This window comes from Solanum lycopersicum, chromosome 9, assembly GCF_036512215.1.
Source record: "Solanum lycopersicum chromosome 9, SLM_r2.1".
NCBI classification, from domain to species: Eukaryota; Viridiplantae; Streptophyta; class Magnoliopsida; order Solanales; family Solanaceae; genus Solanum; species Solanum lycopersicum.
In genome coordinates, this window is record NC_090808.1 from 11944959 (window position 1) to 11964267 (window position 19309).

General features: G+C 34.6%; 1 protein-coding gene across 4 annotated transcripts; it reads left to right on the top strand.

Annotated features, from left to right (window-relative positions):
* The first annotated feature begins 465 nt into the window (after nt 1-465).
* On the top strand, nt 466-18567 carry LOC101258585 (DEAD-box ATP-dependent RNA helicase 20). Of its 4 annotated transcripts, XM_010327457.4 has the most exons (16): nt 466-842; nt 1269-1361; nt 1462-1626; nt 1748-1843; nt 2515-2589; nt 2802-2963; nt 3676-3756; nt 4432-4530; nt 8309-8345; nt 9468-9550; nt 9638-9733; nt 14243-14374; nt 17182-17256; nt 17652-17741; nt 17836-17910; nt 18034-18567. In XM_010327457.4, exons 1-16 carry the CDS (start codon nt 579-581, stop codon nt 18205-18207), a joined length of 1797 nt encoding a protein of 598 aa, XP_010325759.1. In that variant the 5' UTR covers nt 466-578; the 3' UTR covers nt 18208-18567. The 4 variants fall into 4 exon arrangements, with proteins under 4 accessions (XP_010325759.1, XP_025888827.1, XP_004246279.1 ...); XM_026033042.2 differs by lacking the exon at nt 3676-3756; XM_004246231.5 differs by lacking the exons at nt 8309-8345; nt 9468-9550.
* The last annotated feature ends 742 nt before the right edge of the window (nt 18568-19309 follow it).

The following is a 19309-nucleotide window of genomic DNA, read 5'->3' on the forward strand; positions in this document are numbered from 1 at the left end:
ATGGGCTGAATCTGAATGATTTAGATTAACACCTTAAATCCAAACATACTTAATAGGCTGAATATGAATGATTAAAAGTCAAACCTTCATTAAGTGCAAACAAATGAGGCCTAAGTAAGATGCATGAACATTTGTGGAAATTACATTACAAATTGGGATATGTAGATAAATAATACTCCTTCTGTTTCCAAAAGGATGACCTAGTTTGACTTGAAACGAAGTTTAAGAAAAGAAAGAAGATCTTTTAATCTTATGGTTCAAAATTAAAGTTATGTCAAAAGTATCAAAATATCGTTTGATTTTGTAGTTTTAAACACGCCACGTGAAAAATTAAAGTTAAACCATTGCCAAAAAAGAAAAATGATCTTTTTTTTGAAACAGACTAAAAATGAAATAAAGTCATTTTTTTTGATACGATGAGAGTAATACGTTTTGGTTATAAATAAATGGGATTGTTTGAAAGCATTGTGGTTAATACTCTTTTGGTTTCTTGTGTCCAGAAAAATAAATAGTCTCATCTTATCCCGCGAAAAAAGAAAGGAAATAGATAGTAATACCCTAACGGCGAGCGACGGAGAATGTCTTATGTACCTCCTCACCTGAGAAATTCTGCTGCCGGAAAAACCACTACCACCCCTACTATAAACAGTATAGGCGCCGATCACTTCTCTTCCAAACACACATCCAGAATTTCTTCTCTCGAAAAGTCTTCCAACGGTTACTCCAGTTCAGCTCGCCGGAGTTCCCTCAATTACTCCTTGCCCAACACTTTTGCTGTCCCTGACCCCATCTTTCCTCACTGGAAGCCTTCCGAACGTGTTCTTCGTCTTAAATCCGAGCAGGTTCCTCGCTAAAAAGTTCTTTTTTTCATCTTCTTAGGGTTTTGTGAAATATATGTTATAATTTATTCCATCTGAAAACTTTTCCAAAATGGCTGCTTAATTTAGTTTGTGTTGCTTCAAATCTTACCTTATTTCTTGTTTAGCTTCAAATTAGTGCCAATACACTGCGCTAATTGGCAGTTGAACTGGATTCTACAAACACTGCATGATATTTTTGTGCTGTAATTTTTTTTACTCTCAGATTTATTTCTCAGTTATTCTCTTCACATACTTTTATCTTTAGGCCTTCATTGCGCATTATAATTATTATCATTTTCTGACCAACTTTGGATATTTCAATTTTACAACACAGTTATATAACTTTTACTACAAAAAGATAATGTTATGATCCTGATTTACGTCCTTGATGTGCATTTTTGTGTGCAGATAGAAGAGATTCGACTGCGGCTTAATGTAGATGTCAATGTTTCTCCAGTCTCATGTCCTGCACCCTCACCTATTGAGTCATTTCCTGATATGGTTTGTTGAATTCATTATTCTGACAAATCACTCTATTGGGTTCTCTATATAAGGCCATAATTTAAAGTATTTGGACCCTGGTTGTTTCTTCTCTCTGCAGTGCTTGCATGCAAGTATAATGAAGGATATTGAAAAGCATGGCTACACTGCACCGACTTCTATTCAGGCTCAAGCCATGCCTGTTGCTCTTAGTGGCAGGGATCTCTTGGGGTGTGCAGAAACTGGTAGTGGGAAGACTGCTGCATTCAGCATACCTATGATACAGGTTGTGTATTAAATTTGTGTTATTATCATCTCATACTGTGATTTTGTCACTGTTGTACTTGATCTGACTAATAGGAGTGTTTACTGTATAATAAATATTATACATATTTTTATCGATATAGCATTGCCTAGCTCAACAACCTCTTCAACGTGGTGATGGACCTTTGGCATTAGTGTTGGCACCTACAAGAGAGCTTGCACAACAAATAGAGAAAGAGGTGGGTCTGCGGGCACTTTAAAACTTACTGTTTTTTTCTGTATCCTGCATATATATGTTTCATTGACCCTGCTTTCAATGTGAGCAGATCCTTGGAACACCCTCATCTGTCTTTTGTTTTGTAATTCATCTATATAAAATAACTGGTTTCTTTTCCTTTTCTCAGTTTCATAAAAACATAAAATACTTTCTCGGGTGTTAACTGTCTAATAACCATATCAAAGGGTACTGAAAAGCATAATGTGCTGCTACTATACGGTTGCTTCGCTTCTTCAAAATTGAATAATGCTCATCTTTCAAGAAGTCTGGTTTAGTCAATTATATGAATTACTATCTTTTATTTGTGAAGCATCTTGTATCCCCTTGGCTTTCTTTGGTCGTGGCATGTTAATAAAGTAACTGGGTCTCTGTGATTCATAAGGAGTGGACTTCAATATCACTATGTCCCAGCTACTCATTGTGTTGCTGATGTCGTTTTATTACTGTGCAAAGCTCATCGTCTTGCTTCAATAATTTTCCTCATAACCAATAATTTCGCATGTGAATGATCCGTGTTCGTTATTAGCAATATATGTAGTTTGCCAATGGTGTAGACAAGATAAAACTCAAATTATTGTATTTTGCCTTTAAATATTATCTTTGTACTTGAACTGCTGAACATTGTCTTTTCAGGTTACGGCTTTCAGCATGTCTTTGGATTCCTTTAAGACCGCAATTGTTGTAGGTGGGACAAACATTAGTGAGCAGGTAACTTCATTTTTATTATCATTATTAGGGTGCTATCTGTGAGGTTCATACGTCTACAGGGTGATAAGTAAACCAAATATCTCTTCTTTTGTTCTGGACTTGTTACTGGGTTGTGCCTTGGAGCATTCATTTTTATCTTTATGTTACATGATGATGCAAGTCTAGCCTTACCATATTTTGTTATTGTGGTTTTCCATTGGATGCTAAGACAGAGGTCTGAGCTTCGAGCAGGAGTACATATAGTTGTTGCTACTCCGGGAAGACTTATAGATCATTTACAACAAGGAAATACTTCCCTCGGTAGGATTGCTTTTGTAGTTTTGGATGAGGCTGATAGAATGCTTGACATGGGGTTTGAACCTCAGATAAGAGAGGTATCTTCTTTTTCAATTTGTTTATTTTTTCTTTTCAAGGGAACATTATTTTCCATTTACCTGTTTGTCCGGTCTTCTGTAACTCATTTTTGAATCTCCCTGATATCTTGAGGAATATGCTATTGTTTTCTTTATTTTTGCACACGTTTACCTGCCAATGTAGTAGCTGTTTTGCAACCATAAACTATATATCAGTGCTTGATAATGCTTTTTAGTTATTTAATCTGTTATTATCTTTCTGTAAAATCAGAAAACATCTTATGTCATTGACTCCTGAATTATTATCTTTGCCTTTTTTTCATTGACTTTTGTAATATGTTACAGAGACCAGATTAGCATTAAACTAGAATGATTCAATTGTTGTTTTTGCTTGTTCTGCACGACTAAGTATGCTTATCAAACATCATAAATGACAGCTTCCAAGTTCGATTGTCTGCTTTTGTTTGCCTCTTGGTGTTGACTGGGTTATGTAAAGGATGCTGATACCATGCTGGAGGCTTTAGGACTTCTACATGTATATATGAGGCTCTAATAGTCAGCCAAATCTACCTTTGCTCTAGTTTCTGCTTGCTCATCTCCTTTCTTTTTTACCTTCTCTAGTGTTAATGTTGTAAAATCCCAGCACTTGGTGCTGTTTTGACTCGACGAAATACCATTTACCTTTTCAAAATTAAAATATAAATGGAAACTTCCAAATGTTACTGTGTCATAGGTGATGCGAAATCTTCCGGTAAAACATCAAACACTGCTCTTCAGTGCCACCATGCCAGCAGAAATTGAAGCATTGGCACAGGTTAGGTCTCTATTTACTTCTTCGTTATATTAGCCCATGTATTTAAAATGGTATCCTGGTAGGCTTATTTTGTCGATACTAGGCTTATCCTGGTAGGTCTCTATTCTATGCATGATCAGATTCTGCAGACATCATCATTGAGTTTCTCTCCATTGAGTAGTCTCCGTCCCCTTATTTTCTTTTGGTATAATCACAAATTTCCTTGATGTATGGAGGATTGGGAGGAGTTCGTAGAGAATCATATTCTAGAGATTCTTTACTTTTTGGTATACCACTTGTACATGGCCTGTGTGGCCATTTTATGGACAAGAATACCTTTACTTGATGAAAAATGATATACCATGTGAATTCAGTGTCTGGAAAAAGAAAGCAATTAGGTTAAGCTAGAAATTACTCTAGGTTTGATGTGGCAATTCTTCTTATAAAGGGTAAAGCTCTTAAACGATAAAAAATTCACTTAAAGGAAACTTATATGGCCTGGGATCTTGAATTCAGTTTGAGATCTCGTTCATAAAGCACTTGCTTTGATATTTTGTTGTTTTTCTCCAACTTTGTCATTTTCCTTGTATATGCAATTCATCATCACTTAACATGTCTTCAGGTTTGATAAACATATGATTTGGTCAATGCTATTATTCTGTAGAAGAGGTGTCACATCTCTTTTGATTGTTGCAGGATTACTTGACTAATCCTGTGCGAATAAAAGTTGGAAAAGTAAGCAGCCCGACAGCAAATGTTTCCCAAACTTTAGAGAAGGTACCCGAAAATGATAAGGTATGTTCATTGTTGAACTGAAATAGTAAAGTAAACAGATTGATTCGCATTACTTTTAATAGTTTTGATGGCACCATTTTTGTTGCAACCCTTCTTTATTTTTTATATTATTCAATTTTCATCTTGCTTGTTTGTTTCTTGTATACATAGTTGTTTGAGATATGCATCTAACAATTTTGCATTCTTCATTCTTTGCCGATAGCGTGTGCCTTTTCTGCCTTCTCCGTCTTTGACATTTATGGTGATGAAGTATAAAGATTCAATAATAAAATCCATCTCATCATTATATTGGATACATCCACATTAATGTTGATACAAGTTATATGTGTATGGTTTTGGGTTGGTCATAGTGGGTAATTAGACTTGACAATGCTGTCTCAGTCAAGAATTCTCTAATGCATAAGGAGCTAACTCTTGCTGTATGAAGTGATGAGATCCCAATCAGCATGAGTGGCTGTCCTTACTGGTAATATTTTTCAGAGCTGGAGCTCATTAAAGTGTTTTGCATCTTTAATATGAAATTCTTGCATATTATTGTATTACTCGTGAAATAACAGTAAATCAGCAGAAGAACCTTATGTATGAGAGTTAGCTGTCTTCTCCCCATTTTTTGTCATTTAAAATGGTTCGAACACTATTTATGTCATTGTTTTATAAAAATAATTAGGTCGAATGCTTATCTCTTAGGATGTTATTCAAGTCTTGATAGAAATATATATAGGTATCATATTTCACAGAACGGGGGATATAAATGTAGATGAATCCATACTCAAATCTTTCTTTCTAAGAAATCTAACAATCACCTACACAAGGAGGACTTTATGAAGCACAACTAGGTTGAATCCTTATTTTTAGGATACTATTCATGTCTTGATAGAAATATATATAGGTATTTATCTATAAACTTATACTTGCTATCATAAAAGCATGAACGCCCTAATTTGAATATTAAATTACTATAGTACCCCCAACTTAAAAAAAATTCGATTAAATATATCTTTTGTATTTTATTTATATTTATTTATAATTCATTATGTTAAAAGCAAAATATCTTTTCACATTGAATGGGTGCGACTTTTTCGAAGGGTTATGACTTTTTCAAAAAGTTGTGACCTTTCCAAAGTGTTGCAACTTTTTTGGTAAGGCATAATAAACACATGTTCATACTACCCTTTGTTGTCTATAAATAGAGGGGTTCCTCACATTTTAAAACTACTCCCTCCGTCCCATTTTATATGGCTCCGTTTCCTTTTTGGTCAGTCCCAAAAAGAATGTCACATTTCCTTATATGGTAAATATTTAAAGGTACAATTCCTCTTTTATCCTTGTTGGTCCCACTTAATTTTAAAAATAGTACTCTTAAACATTTATGAGGAGAGAAAAGTAAGTCTACTTTTGAAGGGTAATTTGGTAAACATTTCAAAGTCGGTCAAATGTTGCCACATAAAATGGGACGGAGGGAGTATAATTTTTTTACGTTTTCTATTCTTCTTTCTTAAAACACCAATTTAGTATATCTTCTATATTTTGTATTGTATAAATATATTTATTTTTTATATTATATTTTATTACAAACAAACACTTTATATTGTATAAATATATTTATTTTTTATATTATATTTTATTACAAACAGATACCTTTTCATATTGAAGTGCTATGACTTTCCCAATAAGGCCTAATAAGCACATGCTCATACTACCCTTTGTGGACTATAAATAAAAGGGTTCTCTCACATTTTGTAAACTAAGCTTTCAAAGGTTTCTATTCTTCTACTTTTTTAGAACACCCAATTTAGTATATTTTTTATATTTTATATTATATTATACTAGTAAGATTTTTCGTGCTTCATGCGTGAATTTAATATCACAATTATAAAATAATACTCCCTCCGTTTCAAACAGGATGACCTAGTTTGACTTGGAACGGAGTTTAAGAAAAGAAAGAAGACTTTTTAATCTTGTGTTCTAAATTAAAGTTCTGTCAAATGTACTAAAATGCCCTTTAATCATATGGTCTTAAACAAGCACGTGGAAAGTTAAAGTTAAAGTTAAAGTGTTGCCAAAAAAGAAAAGGGTCATTCTTTTTGAAACAAACTAAAAAGGAAATAGGGTCATTCATTTTAAAACGGAGGGAGTACTTAAAACCTATCGGTCATTAAAACTAAAACACTATGTTATCTTACGTACAAAATTACGTAGTAACAAACATTAATAATGTAAAGGAAAATGAAAATTATTATGTCTTATCATTTATTCTTCATAACATAAGCATAAATTAATAATGGTAAAATACATACCAAGATTTTTAACATAAGCAATGGTGTTAGTGAACCACTCAATTGGAGCAAAATACACAAATATTTTATTGTGAAGACGAAGAAGAGATATAGAATTTTCGTTGTTATAAAATGAGAGGAAATCAGGCAACAAAAGGTAGTGTGAATAAATGTTTATTGTGCCTTATTACGAAGCTTACAACTATTTGGAAAAGTTTCAACCCTTCGAAAAGGTCACAACCTTTAATAAACGTGACAAATTTTCACAACTTTTCATAAAAGTACTTTTTATAAAAGTCGCAATTCTTCATTAAAGTTGCAACTTTTCATAGAAGTCACAACTTTTCTTAGAAGTCACAACTATTCATAAATGTCACAATTTTTCATGAAAAGGAAGGATAATTTTGAAAATAAATAAATTAAAAGAGAATTCTTGTTTGTAGTGGCGCCACGTTGGCGGGCCTAAGGATATATATATATACACACACACACATATATATATATGTATGTATGTATGTATATATGTATATGTGTATGTATGTATATCTGTATATATTTATGATATGATATGATGTGATGATTTTATTTATTTATGTTACATTATATTAGAAGTGAACATCTTTTCACATTGAAGGTTTGTGACTTTTTCGAAGGGTTTTGACCTTTCTTGAAGGATTGTCACTTTTTTCAAGAGTTGCGACTTTTCCAATGGGTTGTGATCTTTTCGAAGGGTTGTTTCTTTTTAATAAGGCACAATAAGAACATGGTCATATTTTCTTTTGTTGGCTATAAATAAAGGGTTTTCTTCTCATTTTAAACTAATTTTTTAGAAGTTCTCTATTTGTCTTCTATATTTTGCATTATGTTTATTTATATTATATTATATAAAAAGCCGACACATTTTCACATTGAAGGGTTGTGACTATTTTTTTTTTTGATAAGGCACAATAAGCACATGTTCATTCTACCCATTGTTGGATATAAATAGATGGATTTTCTCACATTTGTTAACTACAATTTTTAAGAGTTCTATGTTACCTTTCTCAATTATATATATATATATATATATATAAATATATATATATATATATATATATATATATATATATATATATATATATTTAAAAACTTTTCTGTTCTTTCTTAAAACACACAATTTAGTATACCTTTATAGGTTATATGATTACATTTATTACTGAAAGCAGAAACCTTTTCACATTGAAGGGTTGTGAGTTTCTCAAATAGTTTACTTTTCTGATAAAGCACAATAAGCCTATGCTCATACTATGCTTTGTTGACTATAAATTGAGGGGTTCACATTTTTAAACTATGATTTTTTAAGTTTTCTGTTCTTAAAAAAAACCCCGAGTTTGATTTGCAGTCACTTAGTGAGTTCGAAGTCAAGTAGAACGTTAAATTACTTCTGTACTCAAACTAAAAACATCTAATTTAGTATATATTCTATATTTTATGTTTACTTATTTATATTATATCCAAAACAGGTGCCCCAACAATACAATAACTTAGCAATGAGAGAAGGTATATTTAAAAGTTGTAATTAAGAGATGTATGCCTTTTATTTTTACATATGAATTAATTTTAAAATGAGGAAGCTATATACTGATTATACTTTCTTATACCATTTATAATTGTTTACTTAAATTTATGTTTTATTAATATGAGCATTATTTTTAAAAAAGTGTACTACATAGTTTGGCATTCAGATGCAACACTCGTGCATCAAAAACTAGTATTGCACAAAAGTAGGGATATAAATGTAGATAATCCATTCACAAATCTTTCTTTCTAAGAAATCTAACAATCACCTATACAAAGAAAGGATTTATTGGGGCTTCAAAAGATAAAAACTAATTGTCGAGGGCTTTATTATTTTTGGTGTAAGCAAGTAGTGATAGGAGATGTTGAAAATGTGTTTAATATTATTGACGGGTTGTAACTAGAAGATCTTAGGAATGATGTAAGTAAAAGTTTTTGGAGGGGGACTACATTTTGGGATATATAGAAGTAAATCTTACCTTTCTAAAACAAAATGATAAATAAGAGGCATTTGCAACCTAAGGTTTGACTAGAGGTCAATAAAGTGGGCTACAACTTTGGAGACATGCGTTCAACCCCAGTAGAGACGAAAAAAAGCTAGAGTATCTCTTCCATCTGCCTAAGCCTTGGTGTGCAGAGTTATTCAGTACTTGTGCGGGTGATCCTGTAGTATTACCCTATGGAATAGTTGAGATGCATGCAAGCTGGCTTAGATACTACTGTTATTACTTCTATAAATAAAGAAGAGGCATAAGAATACTATAACTCTGATAGACTATTCTCCTTTGTCAAGGGTTCTTCAATTCACTAGGTTGTGCTCATAGTTACAAGAGGACAATCCCCCAGTTCTGTCCATGCTATCAATTTGCCAGCAACTCCTTGTTGTTGTGTCTTCAAAAACAAACTACTAGCGATTCACATTTTTATCTGTCCTTTGTTGGATAGTTTTTTGAAATATATGAAGGGCCTACAGGAACAGTAATATTTTTGTTGTGCTAAAGATCCAAATATATACCATATATTTGTCTTGCATTTGTACTTTTGTTATATTTCTTTTCCAATATTTTTCATTGAGATGACAAAGTTGAGCCAGGGATATTTCAGAAACAACCTCTCTACCACCAAGAGGTAGGGGTAAGGTCTGCGAACACTCTACCCTCCAGACCCTGTCTATGGGATTACACTGGGTATGCTGTTATTGGAGAAGACATTTATTCTATTAATTATTTCATCAAGATTATAGCTTGATGTTATTGTAATGATAAATCATGTAGATTGATCGCCTTCTGGATTTGCTGGTTGAGGAGGCTGCTCAAGCTGAAAAATCTGGCCATCCTTTCCCTTTGACCATTGTATTTGTGGAACGGAAGGTATAATTTCTTATACTCTGATATTCCTTTTCTGATTTTTCTGTTGCCTATCTATGCTAATGTTGCCGTCGTAAGGATTCCCTGATAAAAAGTATAGAAGATCACTAAAGGAAAAAGCAAAGCACAATAGTTTAAATAACATGCTACTTTTTAAGTGTAACATATATATATATATATATATATATATATATATATATATATATATATTATGTAGGAAAGGGAAGGACGTCTTTCTCATCTTGCTGCTGCAACTATTACATGCCACTTTACGCACCCCATTCCCTCCACCTCCCCCTCACTCTCTCCAATTCGTCTACTGCTTTTTTTTTTTAAAGTTTTATTTTATTTTATGTAGATCTGATTTGAAGTCTCAAATATACCTGTAAAGCTCTAATGTTTTCGATGAAAATAATATCCCGGCGAAGCTTCATTATTTTTGCTGAAAATAATATTTTGGCTCCATTGTTTAAGATGAAAATAGTATTCCAGCGAAGCATTTGATAATTTTTTTTTCGAAAAACGTCTATTATTTTCTTATAATTGTGATAAATGTTTACTAATGGAAAGAAGATGAAGAGAATGGTGGAACGTTTTGATGCTACTAGAACGAAAGATAAATGAGGGGTTAGCTTAGATGGAAGCAATGGTGTATTATCGACGCCGATTCGATGGAGAAAAAGAAAAGGGTGGATGTTATGGTTTATTGGTGTTTTTGAGGCACAATGGACCAGTGGAAAGGGAAACAAGGTCCGATGACGAAGAAGAAGACCGTTGACTATGGTTTACTGGTGGTTGACGGGTTGAAGCGCAGGGGCGACTCAGTAGAAAGGGGAGAAGAAGTTGGGGGTGGGTTATTCAAAATTAAATTTATATTTTCTTAAAATTCCTTTTTTGTATTATTTAAATAGAGTTTTTTTAAAAAAAAAATTCAATCGCCACATGTCATTGTCTCATTAGTCCATTTTCTATATATATGCGATTGATAAGCACAAATTATTGTTTTTTTTGTTGATTATCATTTTGTGTTAAATAGGTATATATTTGTTAAGATTCAAGTGTTCAATAGGTCAAGGCTAAAGGCTAGATTGAGGTGTCTAAATGAAATATGCAAACAACTTTAAGGGGCTGCATATGACTTAAGCCTTTATTCTGTTCATTCGACCATGTCTTGTTTTTAACTGCAAGGGAACAATAAGTGATCACACAAATGGTATTAGCAACCGACCTTCTAGGCTTCTACCTGCAATGTGGTCATGTTGACCTCTAGCATCACATCAATGAAGCGTGTGAAAGATATGGTTTGTTGATAATGGAAAAGTTAATTGTCTGATGACTTAGCTACATAGGCTTGAAAATCCAATGTCTAAATGTGGTAGATCCTAATTGAGGATAGCCAACAACATGATAGTTTATTGCCGATGAGATTGATTTCATGGAACCTTAGTTGTCAAAGTCATTTTATCTATGAAGCCTCTACCTATCTCCGAAACGGTCCATCTCCAAAACTGAAAGACCTTCCAGAAAATCTGTGGAGCACACTAAATAAGGAGGTGGGGATGGAGAAATAACTTATTGAAGCTTGATTGGTGTGCCCGGAAATTAGATGTATATCAGCCACTGCTAATCTCGAATGAGTGTAGATAAGGGCTTTTAGGGTTACCTCTTCCTCTCTGGTCTCTGGAAATGTTTATGGAGTTTGGTTTAGATGTCGAGGTTGGATTGAAATAAATGGGCTCAACTGCAAGTGAAGGGTCATTTTGATTCAATTCTTAGAAGTATTGGGTTGGAAAAAAATGGGCTTGTCTTCACGATCCCAATTTGGTGTAAAGCATTGATATTGTGGACTTGTCTCTGTTGTACTGTGTGTAAGGGAGATACAACCAAGGTCTATGGCAGAGGCACACCCAGCATATGGTGCCTTAAATAGTGCTGGGCAAGCACACTTGGGCCACGGAATTGGAATCTTTAGAAGCTTATCTGGAAGGTTATTTTAAAGTTGCATGCTTTTGGTGGCTAGTGGCTAATAGGCTGTTCTACTACATGATTGCTTGATGAGGAGAGGAATGCAACTGAGCTCTATGTGCTTTCTATGTAGTAAGGAGATTGAAACAGTCACCTCTTCTTACACTGCAAGGTGACCTGCAATCTGTGACTTCTTTTCACGAGTATGAAGGGTTTAATATGGACAGCACCTAGGAAATTGCAGAAATGATAGCATCCAGGAATGATCCAGGTGTTTTACTAAAGAAAAGAGTTGGTGGAGCCTCATCCCAGATTGTATCTGGTAGACAATATGTAAGGAAAGAAACTTAAATATTTTGATGATAGAGCTTATTCTGAACAGAAGATAAAGATGAAATGTATCTTTTTAAATCATTTTTGGTGAAAAAAATTCCCTGGTAGAGGAGGTGGAGTCTGTAGTGGACATCATTGGATCCTTATAACTTGCACTAGACTAGGTTTTTGCTGTTTCTTGGGGTCTTGTAACTCTGTTCATCTCTTACAGTCTTTGTGCGAAGGATTATCTATTTATAAAGTTGTTACCTTTTCAAAAAATAAACCAAAGAATAATTATGAACTTATCCAGGTTCATAATGAAAGGTTAGTATAACCCTTCCCATGTTCAATTTTCAAATTTCATCGCAAAAGATTTTAAGCCTGCAGATTAGCAGAAGAGCACTTGCATATTCCAAGGCCTTTGCCGATTCAATACAGGCCACAAACTAATAATCACTTTAATTATAGGGACACACAGTAGAATTTCCTATATCTCAGATCGAGATACCATTCATGGTTTTTATTAAATATGACAACATCACAGCAACGATGCTTAGATGGATTTATGATTGTTGAGAAGGCTTAAGAGGTAATGAAAAGGTCTTATCCCCCTCCTACCAGATAGCCTTCTCCAAGTTTCTTTGAGAAAAGAAAGCAGTCAAATACGAGCTCATATTAAATATTGCTAGTTTCTGACCACTGAGTTTCATATGAGGTAGAAAATTTTGCAACAACTGTTATTTGTAAGGAAGAGTAGATCTCACTTGGCAATTCTAGCTTTCTTGGAAACCTTTCATGTGTTCTAGCTCTCTCCCATTTTCTAATTTTATTGAGTAAAAGTGCTCTCCATATTCAAAATAAGTTGTGAAGTTCTTCTATTTATGGCTGTTTTCATTTCCAGTTACTCTCTCTGTTTCAAAATGAATGTCCTAGTTTCCTTTTTTAGTATGTTTCAGAAAAAAATGACCCCTTTCCTTTTTTGGCAACAATTTAACTTTAACTTTCCACGTGGCATGTTTGAGGCTACAAGATTAAAAGGCATTTTGGTACATTTGACATACCTTTTATTTAGAATCACGAGATTAAAAAGTCTTCTTTCTTGAACTCCATTCCAAGTCAAACTAGGCCATTCTTTTTGAAACGGAGGGAGTAATATTTTGCTACACCACATTTTTATAGTATCAAGATTTAAAACCAATATAAGTAGTTTTATATGATCCATGATCCTATCTCCGGTGGTATACCCATTGGTGAAGGTGTACTATAGGATTACTGTAATTAGTCTCTTGTTTTAGCTTGTTACTACCTTTTGGAGGTCTCCAACGTACCACCTTAATGCTGAGAAATACAACATTACCAGTTTCACAAAAAAAAATAAAAATATACCTTGATGCCTACACTTAAGGATTAGTTAAGCAAGGCAGAATGCACAACCAGGGCTCATGCAAGCTTTCTGTCCGAGTAGTTTAGTTGAATGCTTGCTGCATTTAAATGAAATGGACAAGTGGTGTTAACTATTAAGTAGCATACACGTGAAGGTGCACAAAGGCATTAAAGTGTTTAATTTTCAGTATCAAAAACCATAAAGTGCATTTTGGTGGCTAACTTGGGGGCTGTTCTATGTGGGTTTTTTGAAGTAGATACAGAAGACACTTGTACTTTTCCAGTCAGCTCCTAGTTAAACTAATTTTTCAGTGTAAAGGATGTCATCATCACTTTTGTCCTACCTTTGTCTGTCACTAATCTGATTTGCTTCATCCTCCGTCCATCTTATTCAGTTGGGCAAAGACATGCTCATTAGCAAAGCCCGTTGTACACACTTGAGAAACTCCTTAGGATTAGTACAGCTACTATTCTTTTTCTTGGATCAGTTATTACAACCACTATGTTGTGCCACTTGATTGTTGTGAATGAGGCGGCTGATCTCAGTAGCACAGGTTTGAGATCCTGGAGGGGAGAGTAAGACTAAGGATTCCTTTGATCTGATAATTTTCTTCCTTGTTAGAATCGATGAGTGATTACTATCCAGTCCCTTCTATATGCTTTTGTGAATGGCTAGGGCTTTTTCAGCATGTACATCCTTATGGCCATGTTCCTGATAAGGGCTTTTAGTTGATTCTTGCATGACCATTGTTTAATTTTGATTTATCTTACCTTCAGTCTTTTTTTTTTTTAAAGAAAAAGTGTAAGTGCATGCTTTTAACAATGACACTATGCAACATCATCGTGTAGACAAAATGTGATGAAGTAGCAGAAGCTTTAACGCAGCAGGGTTTGCTTGCAACTGCACTTCATGGTGGTCGTAGCCAAAATGAAAGAGAGGCTGCCCTTCGTGATTTCAGACATGGACCTATCAATATCTTGGTATGTTTAAAACATCTACTGCTGTAATATTTCATGATATTTTCACTTGTTGATACCAGATTACATAGAATTTCCTTATCCCTGATTTATGTGAATTGTCAGGCAATAGGAGTAAGAATATCCCCAAGCAACATCAGTTGGTAGTGTTTGAGGGTGTAAAACTTTTTTGTTTTCCTTTAGGACGAAGTATGTTTTCTTGAAATCAAGTAGTCTCTCTGAGAAAAAAGTCTCTTCCGTCTTTCCAATCTTTCTTTCTCCTTTTGCAATCTGTCAGCATTATTTCCAGATTGGAATAGAATACAAGTTTCACCCTTTTTTGATGAAACCCATAGATGGTCTAGGTTCTTATATATTTTCTCCTCTTCTATATCCTGTTCTTTACACCAAATCCCTAGAGTAATAATTACTTTCCATTTATCTTCTGTATTACACACTCCTTTCCTTCAAATATTCTTTGATTCCTTTCTTTCCATATAATACAACATATACATGCTGGAACTGTTCTCCACCATCTTTTCTGGCTCTTATTGCATCGCCTTTTGATCCAACATCTAAGGAGGTCAGAAATGGTGTTTTGGCATATCTAGTATTCATTGGCTATGCTAGTAAACAGAGCCCACACCTGTGCAGTAACCTTACAGTGCATGAGTCAGACAACTCTTTCTAGCAACCAGTCAAGTGAAGCACTTCACCTTGGTAGTGGCTACACTTCTCCACATTGTTCCAAGGTCCTGTGGATCTTCCTGTACTTCCTCTAAGTCTAAAGTCAGTTCACAGAAAATATCCCACCATTGTGATGTCTCCACGAATTCTGTCTTGGACTAGATTAGTACCATGGAATCCACCAATCAAGCTCAAGAGCTCCACCACTATCAGGGTTTGGTGCATATTGAGAGAAGACCAGGGAACAGGTCCCTTGACATCTCATTGACACACCAATCATATGTCCAGAACTTAGCTTCATCTCCTTTGCCCACAATAATCTTTGAGCTACTATTGAGAGCCAACCACAAGTTCCTGATGGTCTTCCACACCCCAATACCTTAAGTGTCAATGACTTCACTAGTACACCAGCAATCCTGTTGCCCATATTTGTGTTGTATTAACTCTTTTTTTAGAGCCTGCTCCTTAAAATACCCCCACAACCATTTTGAAAATAGGCTCTTGTTATGAAGCTATAAGTTCCTCACTCCCAGTCCCCCATTTTCCCTACTTTGTTGTACTATAGGCCATTTGAAGTTGAAGCCCTTTTCTATCTTATTTCCTTGCCAAAGGAAATTTCTTCTTAGAGCATCCAGAGACTTGAAAACCTTACTCTTTTTTTTTTGATAAAGTAAAGTTGTATTCCTCAGCAATGAGGGTATGCTGGCAACCATCAAAAAGATTTACATCAGTGACCCAAAAAAAAACCCAACTCTAATAGATTGCTACTAAACTTATAAAGAAGAGAAAATAGTTTAAAATTTGTCCAGCATCCTCTATACCCTCCTCAGTACACCAAAAATAGAAGGTCTTCATACAACGCCATTTGATCTTTTGTACTGGTTCTGCAGTATTTCCATACACATCTTGTTTCTCTCTCCAAATAGTCCACCATATACAGGAGGGTATGTTCCACCATTTCCTCTGGCTCTTACTCCCCCCTCTCTCAGCCAGCAACTAAAAATGTTTGCAGTGTGTTCTGGCATTGTCCAGTTTGTGTGTGTTCTGCTTAGGAAATGGACCCATGATTGAGCAGTGACTTTGCAATGGAGGAATAGAGGGCTATTAGTCTCATTTGTCTCATTACACAGTGAAGGGCATGCCTAACTCATGAGAATCCACAACTTCCAGAGATGATTGTGTTTCCAAATCATTACATCAACTTTCAGATTTGTGCCCTTGAAATCATCCAGTGTTTGTAACATCTCGGCTAGGGAAAAGGGACATCACATATGTGGGTAGAGAATCCACTCCTGAGTCCGATTAGTGCAACTCTTCCTCCTAAAGATAATTATTGGGACTTCTACATAGCCAATTTCTTCTCAGATTTCTCAATTATGCCATCCCAATTTTTTCTGCTTTGTGCTTGGAACCCAAAAGCATGCCCAGGTAGACTGTAGGCAACTTTTCTTTCTTGCACTTCAAAATACTTGCGAGAGGCACAATCTGCTTCACCTCCTTTATTGGAAAAATACTACTCTTTCTTCATTTAACTTTGAGTCCTGAGCAAAGCTTCAAAAATCACCAAGATCACTCTGAAGTAGCAAATTTGTTCTCACTGTGCTTTACAAAATACCACTGTCATCTGAGAAATTTATGCTTCCTTTAAAAAATTAAATTACTGTAATCATCTTTATCCAACACTTCAATGTGTCCGCCCAAAACTGTCCTTGGGTCATATACAAGTGTGGACAGTTTTCTGCGATGTGAATTTGATTGTTCATGAACCTACAACATTGGGTTTTGGCGATGCATGTTCTGCTGACCCGAACTAAGAGCATTCTCTTATCAATATAGTAACGACTATAAAGAAAAATGATTTTTTTTGTACCCCCAGTACAACTTGCATGCAGATTGCAGAGTCTAATAAACTGAAAATTTCATTTCAAATTTGAATTGATCTCAATAGATTAGTCATTACAGTAATAGGTAGGGATGGAAGGGTTCGATCATTTTTCACCCAAAACGAAGGTGCTACCAAGTTGCGGTAAATCCCTTCCAATTCGTGTCGAATAACAATGAAATGAATTTTGTGTCTATTATTCTTTGGCACTTTTTGAACTTCCATCTATCTGTACAATTAACTTCTTACGATGGATTGGCAGGTTTCTACTGATGTTGCGTCTAGGGGGTTGGATGTCACTGGAGTTGCACATGTAATTAACCTAGATCTTCCAAAGGTATTGCATACTGCAAGAATAATAAGTTATATTTAGAGCTATTCTTTACGGAAAACACTATTAACTTTGCTAAAATTGTAGGTACATCTTTGGATTAGTTACTCCTACCCATATTAGAATTGTACCCCTACCTGAGTCCATGTAACATAGATTTAGAAGCTTCACATGCACAGAAGAGCTTTCAAATTTTGGTATTTTAGTTCTCTTCACAATGTTATTCTAGTAACCTGGCATATTTTGTTAGTCGTTTTTAGTTCTCCCCCTGGCAATTCTTCAGTTATCCATTTAATACTAGTCTAAAAACTCAATTTCTTATTCTTGGATATACACAAGAGCTCATGCTCTGTGTGTGGAACTGTGTAAAGTTTGATGCAACTTTTCCTATGTTAATTTAGACCATGGAAGATTATGTACACCGGATTGGAAGGACTGGTCGTGCAGGGTCAACGGGCCGAGCTACTTCATTCTACACTGATCGTGATATGGTCTTTCCTTTTGCTATACTCACTTCCTCTCTTGTTCATATTTGTTGATGTTCATGTTTTGACTTGTGCTTTCTTGCTTCGTTTAATTTCACAGTATCTTGTGGCTCAAATAAGAAGAGCAATAGCTGATATTGGTTCTGGCAATGATGTAACCATTGCTATGGGAAAGGTATGCCTCGTTGGTTCTATCTCATTCTTGTGTTTGTTTCCCTATCCACTCCTATTTCTTCTCAGTATATAATATCGAAGCACATTTATTTTATTTTGAGTTGTGTTATTTTCACATTATTAGACTGCAAGAAGAAAGGAGAGAGAAGCTGCAGCTGCGGAAAAAGAAGCAAGGAGTGAATTGTCTAAATTCTCTTTAGTAGGGTCCACGGTAAATGTGGAGGATAAGTATAGGCACATGATTGCCCCATCGATGATTAAAAAGGAGGGAGCTGCAGATGACGCTTGGGATGACTGATGTTTGTTGTATGTGCCTCTACTCCGATGGTAGTAGCGATGCTCCAATGTGTGTACATTTGTTGTGCAAAAACATCTTTAACATGCAAGAATGGAAATCAGCAACATAAGGAGCTGCTAGCCCTTGAAACCCTTTGTGTGTAGTATTTAGTGTTTTACACGTTCTTTGGTTCTTATCCATGAAGGGTACATTGAGCAGTTTTGCAGGCCGGGTAGGAAATGTGCTAAAAATGACTTGTCAAGTCTTAATTCCATTTGTCTAGATTTTTGATAATACTTTACACGCACACTGTTTTATTCTGCACAAGGCTGTAGTAGTGGGATATTCTCGAGTATTTACATCAACTTCTTTCTGCATTTAGTGATGCTTGACAAAAGAAAATTAGAAAAAAAAGTAGTGAAGAATCATGAAATTTGATGATAGTGGACAAGATCCATGGCTGTTACTGGGCAATTTAGCAAATTTATTTTTGTATGTATGTTGCTGCAAAGCACGACTGTGTCACTTAATTGTAGGAAAATTGCGTTTAAATTGGTGGTCAAATATAAAAGTAGAGGTATTTCTATCATGCAAATAACGTGTGATTACATGCCGCCTGTTTCCTAAGCAGCTATTATTCCTCTAATTGCCTTTTAGTTTAAAGTGCTATTAATCACAAAATGCTTAGAGCATTTTGAACCTTACCATCTATTTTATTTTCTATTCTAAATGTAGAGTTTTATAGGTAATCAACCCTCGCACAATTCTTTATTCAACTTTCTAAAAGATTTTTTTTCTCTCTTCTTAATATTATATTATTCTAGATAAATTTATCTCATAAATAATTGCATTGAACTTGCAAATAATTTTTTACTAATATCCGTACATTAAAAATAATGGAAAAACAATAGGTTTATAAAAAAATAATAGCAATAATTCAATTTGATAATTTTTTATTATCGCATAACTCAATAACCTCTAATGAATGAATTAGTTTGGAAATAGTAAATCATTGATTCTTTAATTGGCATAAACAGAAAAATAAAGAAGAAAATATGAATGTATACAAGGGCATTTCGTAAGAGAAGAACACATATAAATTGCATAGATTCTACAATTGTTA